Source organism: Grammomys surdaster, unplaced genomic scaffold, assembly GCF_004785775.1.
Source record: "Grammomys surdaster isolate TR1022 unplaced genomic scaffold, NIH_TR_1.0 150, whole genome shotgun sequence".
NCBI classification, from domain to species: Eukaryota; Metazoa; Chordata; class Mammalia; order Rodentia; family Muridae; genus Grammomys; species Grammomys surdaster.
In genome coordinates, this window is record NW_021604608.1 from 19,289,287 (window position 1) to 19,304,681 (window position 15,395).

A 15,395-nucleotide genomic window follows, 5' to 3' on the forward strand; every position below is an offset into this window, starting at 1 on the left:
ACACACATACAAAAGAAAAAAAAAGCCTAACATAAATACATTATCTTTAACAGTTCTGAACAATGGCTGACACAGGTCTCGTGGGGACATCGGCAGGGTTCCTAGGGAAGAATCCATTTTTTTGTCATTTCCACTTGCCCAGCAGCTGCCATCAATACATCTTGACCTCTTCTCCCATCTTCATAGCCAAGAAACCCGGCATGGTGGCAGTGGCCAGGGAGACTGATAGTTGAGGCTTGTCTGGGATACAAGTGAGTTCAGGGCCAGCAGAAGCCCTGAACGACTTAGCGACTTTTAAGAGAGCTATGGACGTAGTTCAGGGGTAGAATGTGTGCATAGCATGTGCAACTGTATTCACCCCCTGGACCACACACATACTCACACAATAAATATCCTCAAGCAGACAGAGCACTAGCATCTCATGGATTGCTGGCCTCCTTAAGCTTGCCTTTTTTTTTTTTAATGAGTGGATGGTTAAAGCAGATCAAGATGGCCTCAACCTCACAGGCCTGTCGGCCTATGAGTTCGACTTTCAGATTAAAGGAGTGCGCCTTTCTACACTCTTAATCTCTCTCTAAATCTCTTCTGCCTGCTACTCCTTAGACACATTGAGACCGTCTTATTTTAGGATCATCTGAACCACTCTGCAGCTCTTATTTCCCTTTGCTCTACAGCCTAACAGAGTCACAGGTCTAGGAATTGGACTGTGGGTCTTTGGGAGGTAGCACTCTACTCACTCTGCCTACTTGGCCAGACTACTTAATCCAATTTAGAGCAAAGCATAAGCACCTAACAGGGCCCAGTACACAGTCCACCATTCATAACCCCACTGTCCTTCCCCTTCCTCTCTCTACATCTAAAAGTTCTGGCTGGTTTTGGGTTCTGGTTCTAAGACAGGGATTCACCACGGTCCTGGCTGGCTGAGATCCAACTGCATCCGCCACCTGAGTGCTGGGATTACAGGCATGTGTCACCACACCCAGCTCATGCTGCTTTACATTAGCATTTAAGATAACTTTTTCCAAGAGGAACCTCAGAGAACACAGGTACCCACATTCAATATCCTTATGATAAAGGATATTTAAGTACTCTGGAAGCTCAGTCCTGAGCTGTCCCATCACTGTGAAAGCCACAGCACCTACATGCTGGGACACACCTGCCGTCCCAGCTGCTGCACATGAGGCAGGAGAGCACTGGAGCTAGGAACACCAGGACCAGCCTGGGCAACAAAAGTAAGGCCCATCTCAAATATACATAAAACCAAAATAAAGAACCAAAAACCAAATATATTAACAACACACCAATGCTTCCTTAGGCTACATTATTTTACATCCGCTAGGCAGAGTGGCAGAATCGTGTCCTTATCAGCTCCACCGGGGACTCAAGGCCAACCTGGCTACTTAGGACTTGACTTAAATAAGGGGGAGGAGGGCAGATAAAATGAAAATCAAGTCAGATGTGACAGCCTGCAGTCCCAGCTGCTTAGGAGCCTAGGCAACAAACTGTTTCAATAATACACACAGGGCTATGGGTATAGCTCAATGGTAGAGTGCTTGCCTACCAGGCAGAGGGCCTCAGTTCAATCTCTGGCACTGCAAGATAAATGAATGAATGAATGAATGAATGAATGAATGAATGAATCAGAGAGATGTGGGCACAAAGAATACTGTTCCTCTTCTCAAAACTATATTTAAAGAAAATTCTTCAAATTGTGTTTATTACTTTTTTCGATAGAAATGAAATTACCAAGTCTTCCCATCACACATAGAAAATCTATTTTAATTATTTGCTTTGGAGCCAGCAAATGGTTCAGCAAATAAAGATACCAACCACCAAAGCCTGATAATCTAAATTCAATCCACCAGGAACTTCATAGCGACGAGAGAGAACAGACTCCTGAAGTTGTCCTCTGACCTCTTTGCATGCCATGATGGTACACACAACCACAAACACACAAATTAATTAATTAAATGTAACCAATATTTACTTTAATAGCAGCATTATAAGGTACTTTTTTTTTTCAAATTCAACTTCTAAAAACCTCAGCTTGAAAAAAAAAATTTGATAGTAATATTTTTTACAATATGGGCCAAGAACACAGATCAGAGGCAGAACACTTACATAGCGTATGTAAGGCCCTGAATCTGATCCCATAGATGGATGGATGGATGGGTGGATGGATGGATGGATGGATGGATGGACGGATGGATGGACAAGCCACACTCACAGTAAATCTGAGACCTGCTACATACTCTTATCCCTCATAAACCAACCTTCAGTACATAAAAATATTCAGGCACTGTAGCCCTGCCATTAACAACTGTTCCAAAGACTACCCACCGGAGCGCTCTCCACACAGTAATTATCAGTGAGACTTGGTGTCTCAGACATCGACTTGGAAAATATAGTTACAAGGGAAGTAAAAAAACTTTTAAGCCTTTAAAGGTCCTCAAAAAAGTTACCTGAATCATAGATGATCCTCTTCTTCTTGCTGTGCTGCTTCGGTGTGGAGGCATCCTCTCTACAGGAGTTACTAACCTGTAGACGGCAGGGTAGAGTTAGAACAGAGGAAGCCTATACAACTTAAGCCTGGCATTCTCATTAGACTTGGGCTTAGTAGCTTCCAACTGAAGCAACTGTGCCCCATGGAGACATCTGTTGATATCTAGAGACATTGTTTATCACAAAGTAGGAGGCAGAGGTTTTATAACATCTCATCTAGCCCAAAACCTGTCAGGACTGCCCTCGATGCACTGCATCAGGAGAGGAGACTTACAGAGAAAGCCACACTATCACCAGCCACACACTCAAAACTAACCCACATATAACGAAGGGTAAGATGACGTCAGCCACTGCAGGGTCCAGAGGTTTATTAGATCCTGCACGGCCATGAATGCCTTGGCCTCCAGGGTGGTGCAACCTCTCAGTAGAACCTTTGGAGGTAGAGCCCAGTGGAAGGCCCTAAAGGGAGAAGAGGCCCCAATCCCTTCGTCCTCTTCTGTCTCTTGGTAATGAGGACCACGACACTATCACATGCCCCACCATGATGTGCTGCTTTGTCAGGAGTCCCACAGCAGTGAGACAACAGGTCACAGAGCAGAAACCTCCAAAACTCACAGCCAAAATAACCTTTCTATTTATAAGGAGATTACCTCAAGGTATTTTATGATAGTTACAAATCGGTGGATAATACACAGGACAGGTGCTTCCTAAAAATACCAGATAAAAACAGAAATAAGATCTAAGCTGGTGCTTGGTGGGCACACCTTTAACCGCAGCACTTGGGAGGCAGAGGCAGGCAGATTTCTGAGTTCGAGGCCAGCCTGGTCTACAGAGTGAGTTCCAGGACAGCCAGGGCTACACAGAGAAACCCTGTCTCGAAAAACCAAAAGAAAAAAAAAAAGAAAGTAGACAGAGAAAAAAATGATCACTTAGATGAAAATATCTATGTATTTCTGTCCATTATGGACCATTACAATTTACAGAGATGCAACAAAGCAGTAGACCTGGAAAGTGAACTAAAGACAAGTACAGTAACTGTAAAGAGCCAAGACAGACATGTAGACGCAAAGTCTCAGGTCCTTCATATAGGTTCTGCCACACTTCCTGCTTCCTCAAGTACTGTTTTTATAATACAGCTACACGGACATGGAAGGTAAAAGCTTTAAAAAGCTAAACTAAAAGAACTAAGCCAAGATTTCACCTGCTGCCCATCTAACAGGAAGCAAGAATTTCAAGCCTGAGTTTGATCAAGTTAACTACATACTAAGCCAAAAGAACCAACATTCCTTGGAAGAATATAACAGAATCCAATACAATAAAACCAAAATAATGAAAAAGCAAGAAAAACAATGCCAAGACAACAAATCATAAAAGATCCAGATATCCGATCAAACATCACTCCTAAAATTTTGTGAGGTGAAATTAAAGATGTCCCTCTCCAAAGTAGTAGAGCTTTATCAAATCAGCTGAGGCCCTGAAAAGAAAAGCTGGCCCTCCTGGAATGAGAGAGAATTCCTCCTGCCTGATCTCTAGCAAGGACATCAGCTTTTTCCTGCCTTTGGACTGGAACTGGACCATCAGCTCTGTGGCCTCCAGTCTACTAGATAGATCAGACAGATCCATGTGCTCAGTGAGTCTACCCCCAGGCCTTACACCTGGACAGCAACTCTTCCATCCGCTCTCCTGGGTCTCCAGCTTACAAACTGCAAACCTTGTCAGAATCTTCAACCCTTTGAATCTACTCTTAGTAATGAATCTAGTTATGTTCACACCGCTGGTCTGTTTCACTGGAAAGCCTAGCTAGATTTTTTTGTTCTAAAAAAATGGAATACTGCTATTGAAAGTGTATCTAAAAACCAGGGTTTGAGTAGAAACTGACGAGATTTGACATACATGGCAGGAAAAGCCCAGAGTGTCCCAGGAGCTGTGAGGAGCGGGGTGGGTCCTGTGGGGCTCACGGAAACAGAGCATAAGGCAAACCCTCATCTCAGAAAACTCGTCCATCTCCATCAACATCGTGTCAATCCATGAATGAGGAGTCCAGCTCAGCAACAGGAGGACCTTGCCCAACTCACACAAGGCCCTACACTTAGCCCTCAACATCGTCATAATAAAACATAAAGAAAAAAAGAAAAATGAAAGTTAAAGGCCAACCCACTGTGTTTTCTGATAGAAACAGTAATAGGCTTTTGAAAACTATAGTAGAGACAGGGGATGGAACCAGGCAATGCTGGTCTAGGCCTTTAACCCCAACACTCAAGGAAGCAGAGCCAAGCCGATAGGCCAGCCCGAAATACAGAGTGAGTTCTAGGACAGTAAGGGCTACACGAGAAACCCAATCTTAAAAAAACAAAAATAGAAGCAAACAAACAAACAAAAAAAACAAAACCAAAAAAAAAAAAAAACACAGAGAACTTGGTTGTGTCTGGACCTAAAGGCTTTTGATTCCAGCACCTACAAAACACTAGCAGGCAATCTCTGTGAGTTGGAGGCCTGAATGGCCTACAAAGGGAGTTCTAAGCCAGCCAGCTAGCCAGAACTAGACCCTGTCTAGTTCACTAAAACATGAGATAGAGGAAGAGTGAGAGACGAAATGAATTTAGATATGGACTAGAGATGGTTCAGAATTTAGATCACTTGTTGCTCTTACATAGGACCTGGTTCAATTCCCAGCACCCACATGGTGGCTCACAATAATCTATAACTCCATTTATAACAGTTCCAAAGGATCCAAAGTCCTTTTCTAGCCTCTGTAGGCACCAGGCACAAGTGGTACTACATACATATACATGCAGATAAAAAACCCATACATACATATATATTTAGGAAAACAACATGGTTGTGTTCTAATGCTCTATTTAAAAAAAGAAAATTCACTATTGAACTAAAGAGATTCTGAAACAGAATGCTGAAGGTACAGGCTGGGTTCCGACAACTTATGGTAAAGTTGGTAAACTAGAGAAAGGTGAACCAAAGTACTACTAACCAAAACACTTGGTGACTTGGAAAATTCTTAAGACTGTCCACATTGTAAAAATGAGCCAGCATATGCTGAAGAAAGTATCAAGGGTATAGCTGAACTATCACTGGAGAGATATTAATACAAGCAGAAACACTGCCAATTTCAACTAAAGAAGATAAAAACAGTACAAAACAAAGAAACCTGCTTGACTTCTTACAATCCATAGATGGGTCAATAAGGTTTTTCCTAAGACATCATCAGGACCAACTCTTCACTTTGAAGGGGGAGGGACACTATCTTGGTTTCAAAAGACCAGAGAGCCTTCACCTAGGATCACAGGGACAAGACTGCTGCCTAGGCTTACAGAAGTAGAATCCCAGCAGGTCTGCAAGAGATTATAAAACTAGGTTACTACTATTGTACCTGAAAATATAATGGCATTTCCTTTGCTAGGCTCTGGGCTTGCCATAGAGCCATTAGCCCTTCCTTCTCAAGATTGGAAATGTCTACTCTGTGTCTGTACCACTATTATATACAGTTTCCCAACAACTACAAGAATTTGCCTAAAAATGAATCATACCTTCAAACCTTATTTATATTTGACTTAGATGAAATTTAAATACTAGTCTTTATACTTGACAGGAGAATGAATATACTAGGGAGAAGGTGTGACTGAAATAGAGTTCTTTAGGTGGCCATGGATAAAATGTTATAGAATGGATGTTTACATCCCCCAAATTCCTATGTTGAAGTTCTAGTCCTTAATCCCAGTACTCAGAGGACAGAGGAAGGTAGATCATTGTGAATTCAAGGCCAGCATGCTCTCCACAGCCAGTTCCAGGCCAGTCTGGGCTACATAGAGAGACTCACTCCAAAAAATTAAGTAAAGTTAAATGATTAAAGGAGGTCATAGGGTAAGGTCCTGATCTGACAGCATTAGCGTCCTCATAAGAATAGCAGCAGGCTTGATCTCCTCTTCTCTCCTTCTGAGCACTGCACCTAAGAGTAAGGACACAGGGAAGACAGCCACTTGAAAAACCAAGAGCTCTCACTAGAAACTACACCAGCCAGAGAACCCTGATCACAGAACTCAAAGAAAGTAAGTGTCTGCTGTCTAAGCCACTGGATCCATAGTATTTTGTTGGAGCATCCAGAAATAATTAAAATATGACCTACAGACTCAAGAGCAAAGGCACTTAAAGACTAATCCTCATATATTCCAGATACTGGAACTTTAAAGTGACCTCTATAAATATACACAGAACAACAAAAAATAAAATAAAAAACAATGGAAATATCAGAATTAAAATAAATACAACAACTAAAATAAAAATACTCTTAAAAGAAAACTGGCAATGAAGAAGAGTCGATGAAGCTGAAAAGTAGTGAGTGTGGTGGTCCCAGGCCTCAGAGCACCGCTTGATCCCACTAGTTCAGGAAAAGCCTAAACAAACAGCACAGTAACTGTCTCTGAAAGATGTAAGAGAAAGTATGGGGGGGGGGGGGGTTTAAAAAATAAACAATAAAAAAGGAACAAGTCTCAATGACCACTGAGGCTCTACTAACAGTGTATACTTGTAATTTGTGAGTGACCAAATGTGCTAGCTCACAGCTGTAATCCTATCATCTTCATTTAGGAAGCTGAAGCCTGAGGAACAGAGGTCAAGGTCAATCTCACCTACAGGGCAAGTTCCAAGCCAGTCTAGTCTACATGAGACTGTCCCAGAGAGACACAGAATTAATAAAACAAAGTATATGAATAATAGCAAAAAAGGTACCAAATTTGACAAAAGACATAAATTAAATAAGCTTAAGATGACTCAGCAGTTAGAACACTTGTTGCTCTGGCACAGGACCTAGGTTTGGTCCCTAGCACCCACATGGTGGCTCACAACCATCTGTAAATCTAGTTGTGGGCACTTGACACCCTCTCTTCCTTGCACACCAGGCACATACACTGTGCACAGACATACATGCAGGCTAAAGATTCCTACATATCAAATAACTTAAAAAATAGCAAAGCATGCTGGCTCATGCCTTCAATCCACATACATAGGGGAACAAATGGGCAGATTTCTGTGAGTTCAAGGCCAGTCTGGTCTATATTGGGGTTTAGGAATTGCCACACAAACCATTTAGACTTTGGTCTTAGTTAAGGAGGGCTGGTTTATTGAATGCACACCCCAAGACTGATGGATCCCGACTAGAGCTCAGACCCACAAGCTGAAAGCTACAACCTCAAACATTTCTCAGGGCCAGCTTATAAAAGAAAGAAAACACAATGAGCTCCTACACAGCATGGCAGGGTGGTCAGCCCTGACTCAAACTATCCTGGCTAGCTAGATAGAACAGTTCTAACTGACCATAAGTGAAGCCTTTGGTTATGGAATTTCTTAAGATTAACAACTCTCAGAACACACAGAACCTAACAGGAAATGGAGTCAACATGATCCTGCTCTGAGTCTTCATCAATGATATGAAATAGTTGGCAGACATATTACAACAACATTATGAAACAGATGGCAGGCATGGAACAAAATGTCTATAGCTATGCTGGGGGTGGGGGGAGCCTCAACAATCTACATAATCAGTTCCATCCATATCAGCTAAAGCAATTTAGTAAGACCCTGTCTCAAATAAATATATAAAACAATTGTTTTAACAACAAAATGGTAGAAAATAAAACCACACCTATGCGGTTATAGCATGCATATCAAATATAAAAATTTTAATGAGATATTTGTTAAGATGTAACTAAATATGAGAAACAATATTACATACCAAGAAAACAATATGAAAGACTGCTATCTCATCAAACTAGACAAAGCACAGAGGAACATCTTTACAGGGTCAAAACAGAAGACCGGTAACTCAAAATTTCATACCCAGCAAAAATGTCCTTTAAGATGAATGCAAAATACACTCTCATATACACTTACAGCTTTTGTCAGAAACAGAACTAAACTAAAAGAAATTCAAAGAAAATTCTTCAAGTTGCAAAAATAGTATCAGAAGAAAACTCAGTTCTTCAGTGAGAGATAAAGAGCACCAGATATGTACACAGAATTTAAAAGAACATTCTTCTTTGTACTCTTTTTTGTTGTTGTTTGTTTTGTTGTTTTCAGACAGGGTTTCTCTATGTAGCCCAAGCCGTCCTAGAACTGTAGACCAGGCTGGCCTTAAACTTGGAGATCCACCTATGTCTGCCTCCAAGGTGCTGGTATTAAGGGCAAGTACCACTACCACCCAGCTCTTCCTTGTAACGCCTTTAAAACACATAACAGGTAAAATCAAAATTTTGGTCAATTGTGGAATATAAACATATGCACATATAGCATATAACACTGATAAATTAACTTACGGAGTCATAAAACCTCTTACAATTTAAATACAATACAATAGTATTAATTCAGATACAACATTGTAGTCAGTGTCTACATTCTACGGTAGCATAGCTGACCTCTGGGTCAAAAAGACAGAGACTGAATCTTTCCTGCAAGGCCTCAACCTGAGTCTAACAGTAGCTACCTGAGACCTAAGAATAGGTCTTTATGTCTCTATGAGCAAACCTACTTTGTTTTGTTGGTTTTGTTGTTGTTGTTTGTTTGTTTTTTGGTTTTTTGGTTTTGTTTTTGTTTTTTTCTTTTGAGGTCCAGGCTGGCTTCAAACTCAAGATATTCCTACCTCCTCTCTTCATCTTTCCAGAATAAGCTATGCCACCACAGATGGCAAATTTTGATCTTAAAAAGGAAAGGTTTTGTTAGTTTGGTTCTGTTTTGTTGTTGTTACTGTTATTTTTAATGTGGGTAGGTATTTTTGCCTGTATACAAGTCTATGCACCATGTGTATTCCTGATGCCCATGGAGGCCAGACGAAGACTTCAGACTCTGTTAAGTGGAGTTACAAATTGCTGTGAGCCACCATGTGCTAGAAATCGAACCTGGGTCCTACGGAAAAACACCCTGTGCTCTTAGTCGCTGAGCCAACTCTCCAGACCAAAATGCAAACTTTTAACAACTAAAAAAGGAGACCTGGGAGGGGACAACAGGCCTGAACACAGCAAACTATAGAGCTAGACAGATGAGCCTGTTGTGTTCTTCCTCCCTGGTATATCAAACTGAACATTACAGCACTCTGCACTTACAAGGTTAGGAGCAGAGCCCACTGGACAGCTCACACAGACAAACGTGATGTGCAGACTGACCTTGGCTTCCTTTACTCCTTTCTTTCCTTTGACAGTTCCCTCTGAAGGTTTTGTCTTCTCATTCTTCTTTACTGTCTCATTTTCAGGCTTTTTTCCACTTGATATAACCCCAAAGAATTTCCGAATGTCCTAAAAACAGAAGAGGAAACATGCGAATATTAAATACGTAACATTCTAATTTCAGTCACTAACAGGACGACCTTACTCAAGCTGGTCTATCCCAAGTCGTCTCTCCACAGCAAGGTCATCTATATTCAGCAGCATCCTTTTTATAAATAAAGCCATCTGATAAAAATTACCGGAATTAAAAATAATTTTCTAATGTAAAGTAATATTAATCCTCAGAATATAATTAGAAACAAGGCAAAAATAAACAAGTAGAATCCTTACCTGGTGGTTGTGCCAAACACCTTTAATCCTAGTACTTTGGAGGCAGAAGCAGGTGGGTCTCTGAACTTGAGGCCAGCCTGGTCTACAGAACGAGTTCCAGGACAACTAGGGCTACACAGAGAAACACTGTCTCAAAAAAACAATAATAATTTTATTAGAGATAGATAGCTGAGTGGTTATAGCACTTACTGCTCTTGCAAGGGACCTGGGTTAAATGGCTCACAACCACTATCTGACACCAGAGGGCCAGATGCACACAAGGTATACAAATACATAAAAATAAACCATTTTAAAAATGTATTTTGACAATGACAGCAGGGTTCTAACAGGCAGGTAGCAGGTAGTGACTGAAAATGCACACAGCAATCCCATCATCCCAGGCAGAGGGGAAGACTCCACTCAGCACCACCCACAGCCATGGGAGTTATATAGCCCAGATCATTCTGAGAAACTAAGAATGTTGAAAGATTTTTCTCTACATAATTCTTCTCAAACTCTAACAAGAAAGACTAGTGCCTACTGTAATGCTCTTTCATTACATGACCCTGGGTTAAACTATAGAATTTGAATTAATCATACAAAAACTTTACAATATAACTGAACATTAAAAGCACTCAGTTTTCTTATTATTTACATACACATTGTCCATCCCTTCCTTTTTTGTATAATTGTTATTTGGTTTTGAGACAGGATTTCACTCTGTACCCCAGCTGTACAGGAACTCACTACATAGGCCCAGCTGGCCTTTACTGCATAAGAGTCACCTGCTTCTGCCCTCCCCCTCAGTGCTGGGGTTATAGGTATGCACCACACACCCAAACCCTACCTTTCTCAAATTTAGTTTTGAAGAAACTTATAGAAAGGAACAAACCTTAGAATCAAGAAGCCTAGGTTCATTCTACTTGAGTGATCTTGGATAATTCATTAGTATCTCAATCTGTTTTCTGATAAACAAAGTCAATTCATTATACCTACCCTTTCTAAAGTTTAAACATGCTTCTCTTATCATTTTGGCTTAGCAAAAAAAAAAAAAAAAAAAAAGAAAAAAAAAGGGTAGAGGCTGGAACATCAGGAGTTCAAGACCAGCCTTAGCTACACAGCAAGTTCCAGACTAGTCTGGGATACAAGAATCTCTGTCTCAAAAATAGACAAACAAATAAATGAATAAAAAGGAAGCCAGTGTGATGGCTCAGCAAGGAAAAGCTGAGCTCAGTCTCTGGAGCCCAAGGAAAGGTGCAAAGAAGTAACTCTACAGATTGCCCTCTGACCTCCACATGTATATAGCATGTGCTCCCACATAAACACCACACACACACAAAATAATGATGATGACAATAATAATAATAAAAATTTTAAAGTGAATAAAACAAGCCTATAGCCCTTGGCTATAAAACTCCAAAACAGACATCTGTGTCAAGTGGTGAAGAATAAGGCAATAAAGTCACAGTCACATGTATAATTTGCCAAGAACTGAGCTTGAGGCTGATACTTTATTGCTTCTGAAGGAAATGACAGCTTCTAGCCAGTCTCCTCTTTAAGATGGTACAGTGATTCTTCATGCAAACAATGGGGATTTCTTAGAAACACATACAAAGGAAAGAAAAGCACAGTGATGATGTTGGTGAGTCCACAGAACCAGCCAAACCCTAAGTTAACAGTTAGGAAAAAGCAAGATAGCTTGGAGGGTAAGACACCTGCTGTCAGCCCAGGGACCTTAGTTCTACCCCTGAAGCCTACACAGGGAGGAGAGAACCAACTCCCACAAGTTGTCTTGACTTCCACACCTATACCATAGCATATACATACATGCACAAAAAAATAATCATAGAAAAAATTATAATAAATAGGGTCCTGGTTTTCAACTTGTTTTTTAGACCACAGATTAAAGAAAACAAAATATTGAGAATGAAGCAACTGGCGCAACAGCTGTGCATGTATAGGAAAGTCTGCCCTGCACTCTGTCTGTTCACATTTCTTTTCTCTTACTCCACCCTACTCCTCCATCCCCAGACTGATGGCAGCACAGAGTGGAGAAATCACAGCTCCCTCTTCTGTCCTAATATACACTAAAGCCACACGTTTGCAAAGTTTTCACAAGAATGGAAGCTGTTCACATCACCTGTGCAGGACTGTCCCCACTGTGAGACAGTGGGCCTTAAGCATAAACATGCAAGGTGAACAAGGGGTCACCTTACTCTCCCGAGTAACACTTTCTGTCTAGTATTGCAGCCTTAATGAAAATGCAGAACAAGCCAAGTCATACACCAAATAAAAGGTCAAGCCCCTCTCTCAGCTGCCAGTAAAAGTTCTGCTGAGTAGTGAGTTTAAAAAGGAACTAATTGGGGCTGGAGAAATGCCTCAGCGGTTAAGAGCACTGACTGCTCTTCCAGAGGTCCTGAGTTCAATTCTTAACAACCACATGGTAGCCCACAACCATCTGTAATAAGATCTGTAATGATACCCTCTTCTGGTGTGTCTGAAGGTAGCTACAATGTACTCACATACATTAAATAAATACATCTTTTTTAAAAAGGAACTAATTCTTTTTTCACATTTTTTCTTCTGTATGTGTGAATATGCACATGAGTACACATCTGTGGAAGTCCGAGGACAACTTTCCTTCAGGAGTCAGTTCTCTCCTTCTACAACATGGGTCTCAGGAATCAAAATCAGGTCAACAGGCTTGAGAGCAAGTGCCTTTTCTTGATAATTAATCTAGCCAACCCAAGAAAAAGAAATTATTTTTTACATTTACTTTTACAATTTTGACAATGACAAGACTTTCTAAGCGGACTAATATGATGTTCAAACACACATAAAGACAGATTTCCCAGGCATGGAGATGCTCACCTGTACTCCACTCAGAAGGCTGAGGCAAAAGAAATGTAAGTTTAATGCCACCCAACTACCACAGAGTTAAGTCCCTGTCTTAAAAACAGAAAGTTAGAGTGGACATGTGGTTTAGTGAGCAGAGTGCCTCCCTACCAGGCAGGAAAGCCTGGGTTCTGCCCAGCGTCACAGAAAGGCAAGTGTGGTGGCATTCAGGAAGGGGAAGCAGAAGACCAGCAAAGCCAGTCTCAACTGTGTAAGGGAGCCCATAACTCAAACAAGTTAATTAACTAAAAATCTGACTACAGAAAGTGAAACAAAAGATACCATACACAAAAATATGTATGGAAATACATAAATGGGCTTTTACAAATCAATAAAAGACAACCAAACAGAAAACTGAATAAAAGTTAATAATAGGGAAATTAGAAGTGCAAATAGCAACAAAATATGCAAATACCTTTTCACCCAATGAAGACATTTCTAAAAGAAATAGAAAAAGAAAAGCTAGGGAATGGAAAAGCATATACTGCTCTTGCAGAGGACCTGAATTTGGATCCCACATCTCATGGCTTATAACTCTCTGTAACTCCAGCGCCAATAGATCCAAAACCCTCTTCTGGCCTCCCAGGAGACCTGATCTCACATGCACATACCCACACAGATACACACATCATTTTTAAAAATAAATCTTCAGAAAGTATAAAGGAGCCATGCATGCGTAGTAGCACACATCTAATTCCAGCACTTGGGAGACAGAGGCAGGCAGATCTCTGAGTTCAAGGCCATATTACTCTACACAGAGAATTCCAGGCAGAAAGGAAGAAGGAGGGAATCAGGAGGGGAGAGCAGTTAAGTGTAACCCCTCCTTTTTTTCTTGGTGAATATTAGTTTAAAAAACAGGGAAATTCAAGCAATACAAAAAAAAAAAAAATCAAGCAAAACTGACACAAGAGTTAATTTTAGCAGAGATAATGAAAACTAAGTACATTCCTCATGCCTTACTTGCAGCAACAAAGACTTATGTCTTTTGATGAGCCTGTGAGGTAAACAGTTAAATAGGGTAATAACATATCCCTCTACTAAATAATCAGAACATAATCCCATCTTAAATGAGGAAGTAGAACAGGTGAGACAAAACAAGGTCTTGACAAATTCAACACTTACTGGAAGGACACTTTGAATGAGTTACTTCATTCTTCTGTCCCTTAGTTTCCTCATGATGTCACTTGTCTCATCCTTCTGAAAGCCAGGGATTGGAGGCACATGTCTTTAATCCCAACACTTGGGAAGCAGAGACAGATGGATCTCTGTGAGTTGGAGGCCAGCCTGGTCTACAAAGTAGGTTCAGGATAGCCAGGGCTACTCAGAGAAAACCCTCAGAAAAAAAAAGAAAAAAGAAAATCCTTCTGCCAATTCAAGTGGCACACCTAAAACCTCTGAACCTGAACCCTGGTCTTCTATCTCCAAATCCCATCCAACCTTCCACTTGACTCTGACTACCTAGTGATAACTACCTAGTCACTATTCCCATAACTCTAAGGACTATGCAAAAACAGACTTACCCTACCATTAACAATTTTTCCCTTGACCCATTTGATCTTACACACTTATAGGATGGCATAGTGCCTAGGACTCAAGATACTGTGAAGCTCCTTTGGAGACAAGTGAGTATACAGAGTTAAACACAATCTGGTGGGAAGTCAATGGCAATCATAAGGTCATGAGAGTACCAGAAATAGCTGGCACAGGACCTGAGGGACACCACCTAAACCAGGCCTTACCATAACTAGCAGGGGCATCAGGTGATAGTCATCAAAATTTAAGCTTAGTGCCACTTCTACAGGTTCTACCCACAAGGCTTGGACACTCTAGATAAGCAGGGTATCAATATTTAATAATCACTTGGGCTCAGAGAGTCTTGTCTGTTGACAATGCTATTATATCTGTTTTTACAACACTTTGGGCCACGGCCTCCTGAAACAGGCCTTCTGCTTCTCACCTCCTCCCAAAGACAGACACCCAGCAAAGCTCACCAATATGAAGCAAAACAAGCAAGCTAGCTTTAAGCCTTCACAAAAATATGCAAGCAGGAGCTGAGCTGTCTGCAAATGCAAGAAATGAGTAACAACACCCGGGTAAAGGACTATTGCTAGTAATAAAGCTAAATGAACACACAGTATCAAAGAAACAGTAACAAGGAAGGGGGGAAACATAAAACCGTCTCCAGCAAGTGATCTGAAAGTTGACAATGAAGGTGCAAGTGACTAGACAGAGAAGCTCCTCAAGAAATGGAAAGGTGTGGGCAGTGGTGGCGCACGTCGTTAATCCCAGCACTTGGGAGGCAGAGGCAGGCAGATTTCTGAGTTTGAGGCCAGCCTGGTCTACAGAGTGAGTTCCAGGACAGCCAGAGCTACACAGAGAAACCCTGTCTCAAAAACAAAACAAAAAGGAAAAAAAAAAAGAAAGAAAGAAAGAAAGAAAGAAAGAAAGAAAGAAAGAAAGAAA

The 15,395-nt window shown here is 41.0% G+C and overlaps 1 protein-coding gene across 5 annotated transcripts in view; it reads right to left on the reverse strand.

Annotated features, from left to right (window-relative positions):
• Rfc1 (replication factor C subunit 1) overlaps window positions 1–15,395 on the reverse strand; it is a 77,932-nt gene that overhangs the window by 50,195 nt on the left and 12,342 nt on the right. For all 5 annotated transcript variants that reach the window (XM_028765252.1, XM_028765255.1, XM_028765254.1 and 2 more), the window contains exons 2-3: window positions 9,669–9,797; window positions 2,463–2,538 (exon numbers count right to left, since the gene is read on the reverse strand). In XM_028765252.1, coding sequence (XP_028621085.1) covers window positions 2,463–2,538; window positions 9,669–9,797 — 205 coding nt within the window. The remainder of the gene's footprint in view (window positions 1–2,462; window positions 2,539–9,668; window positions 9,798–15,395) is intronic.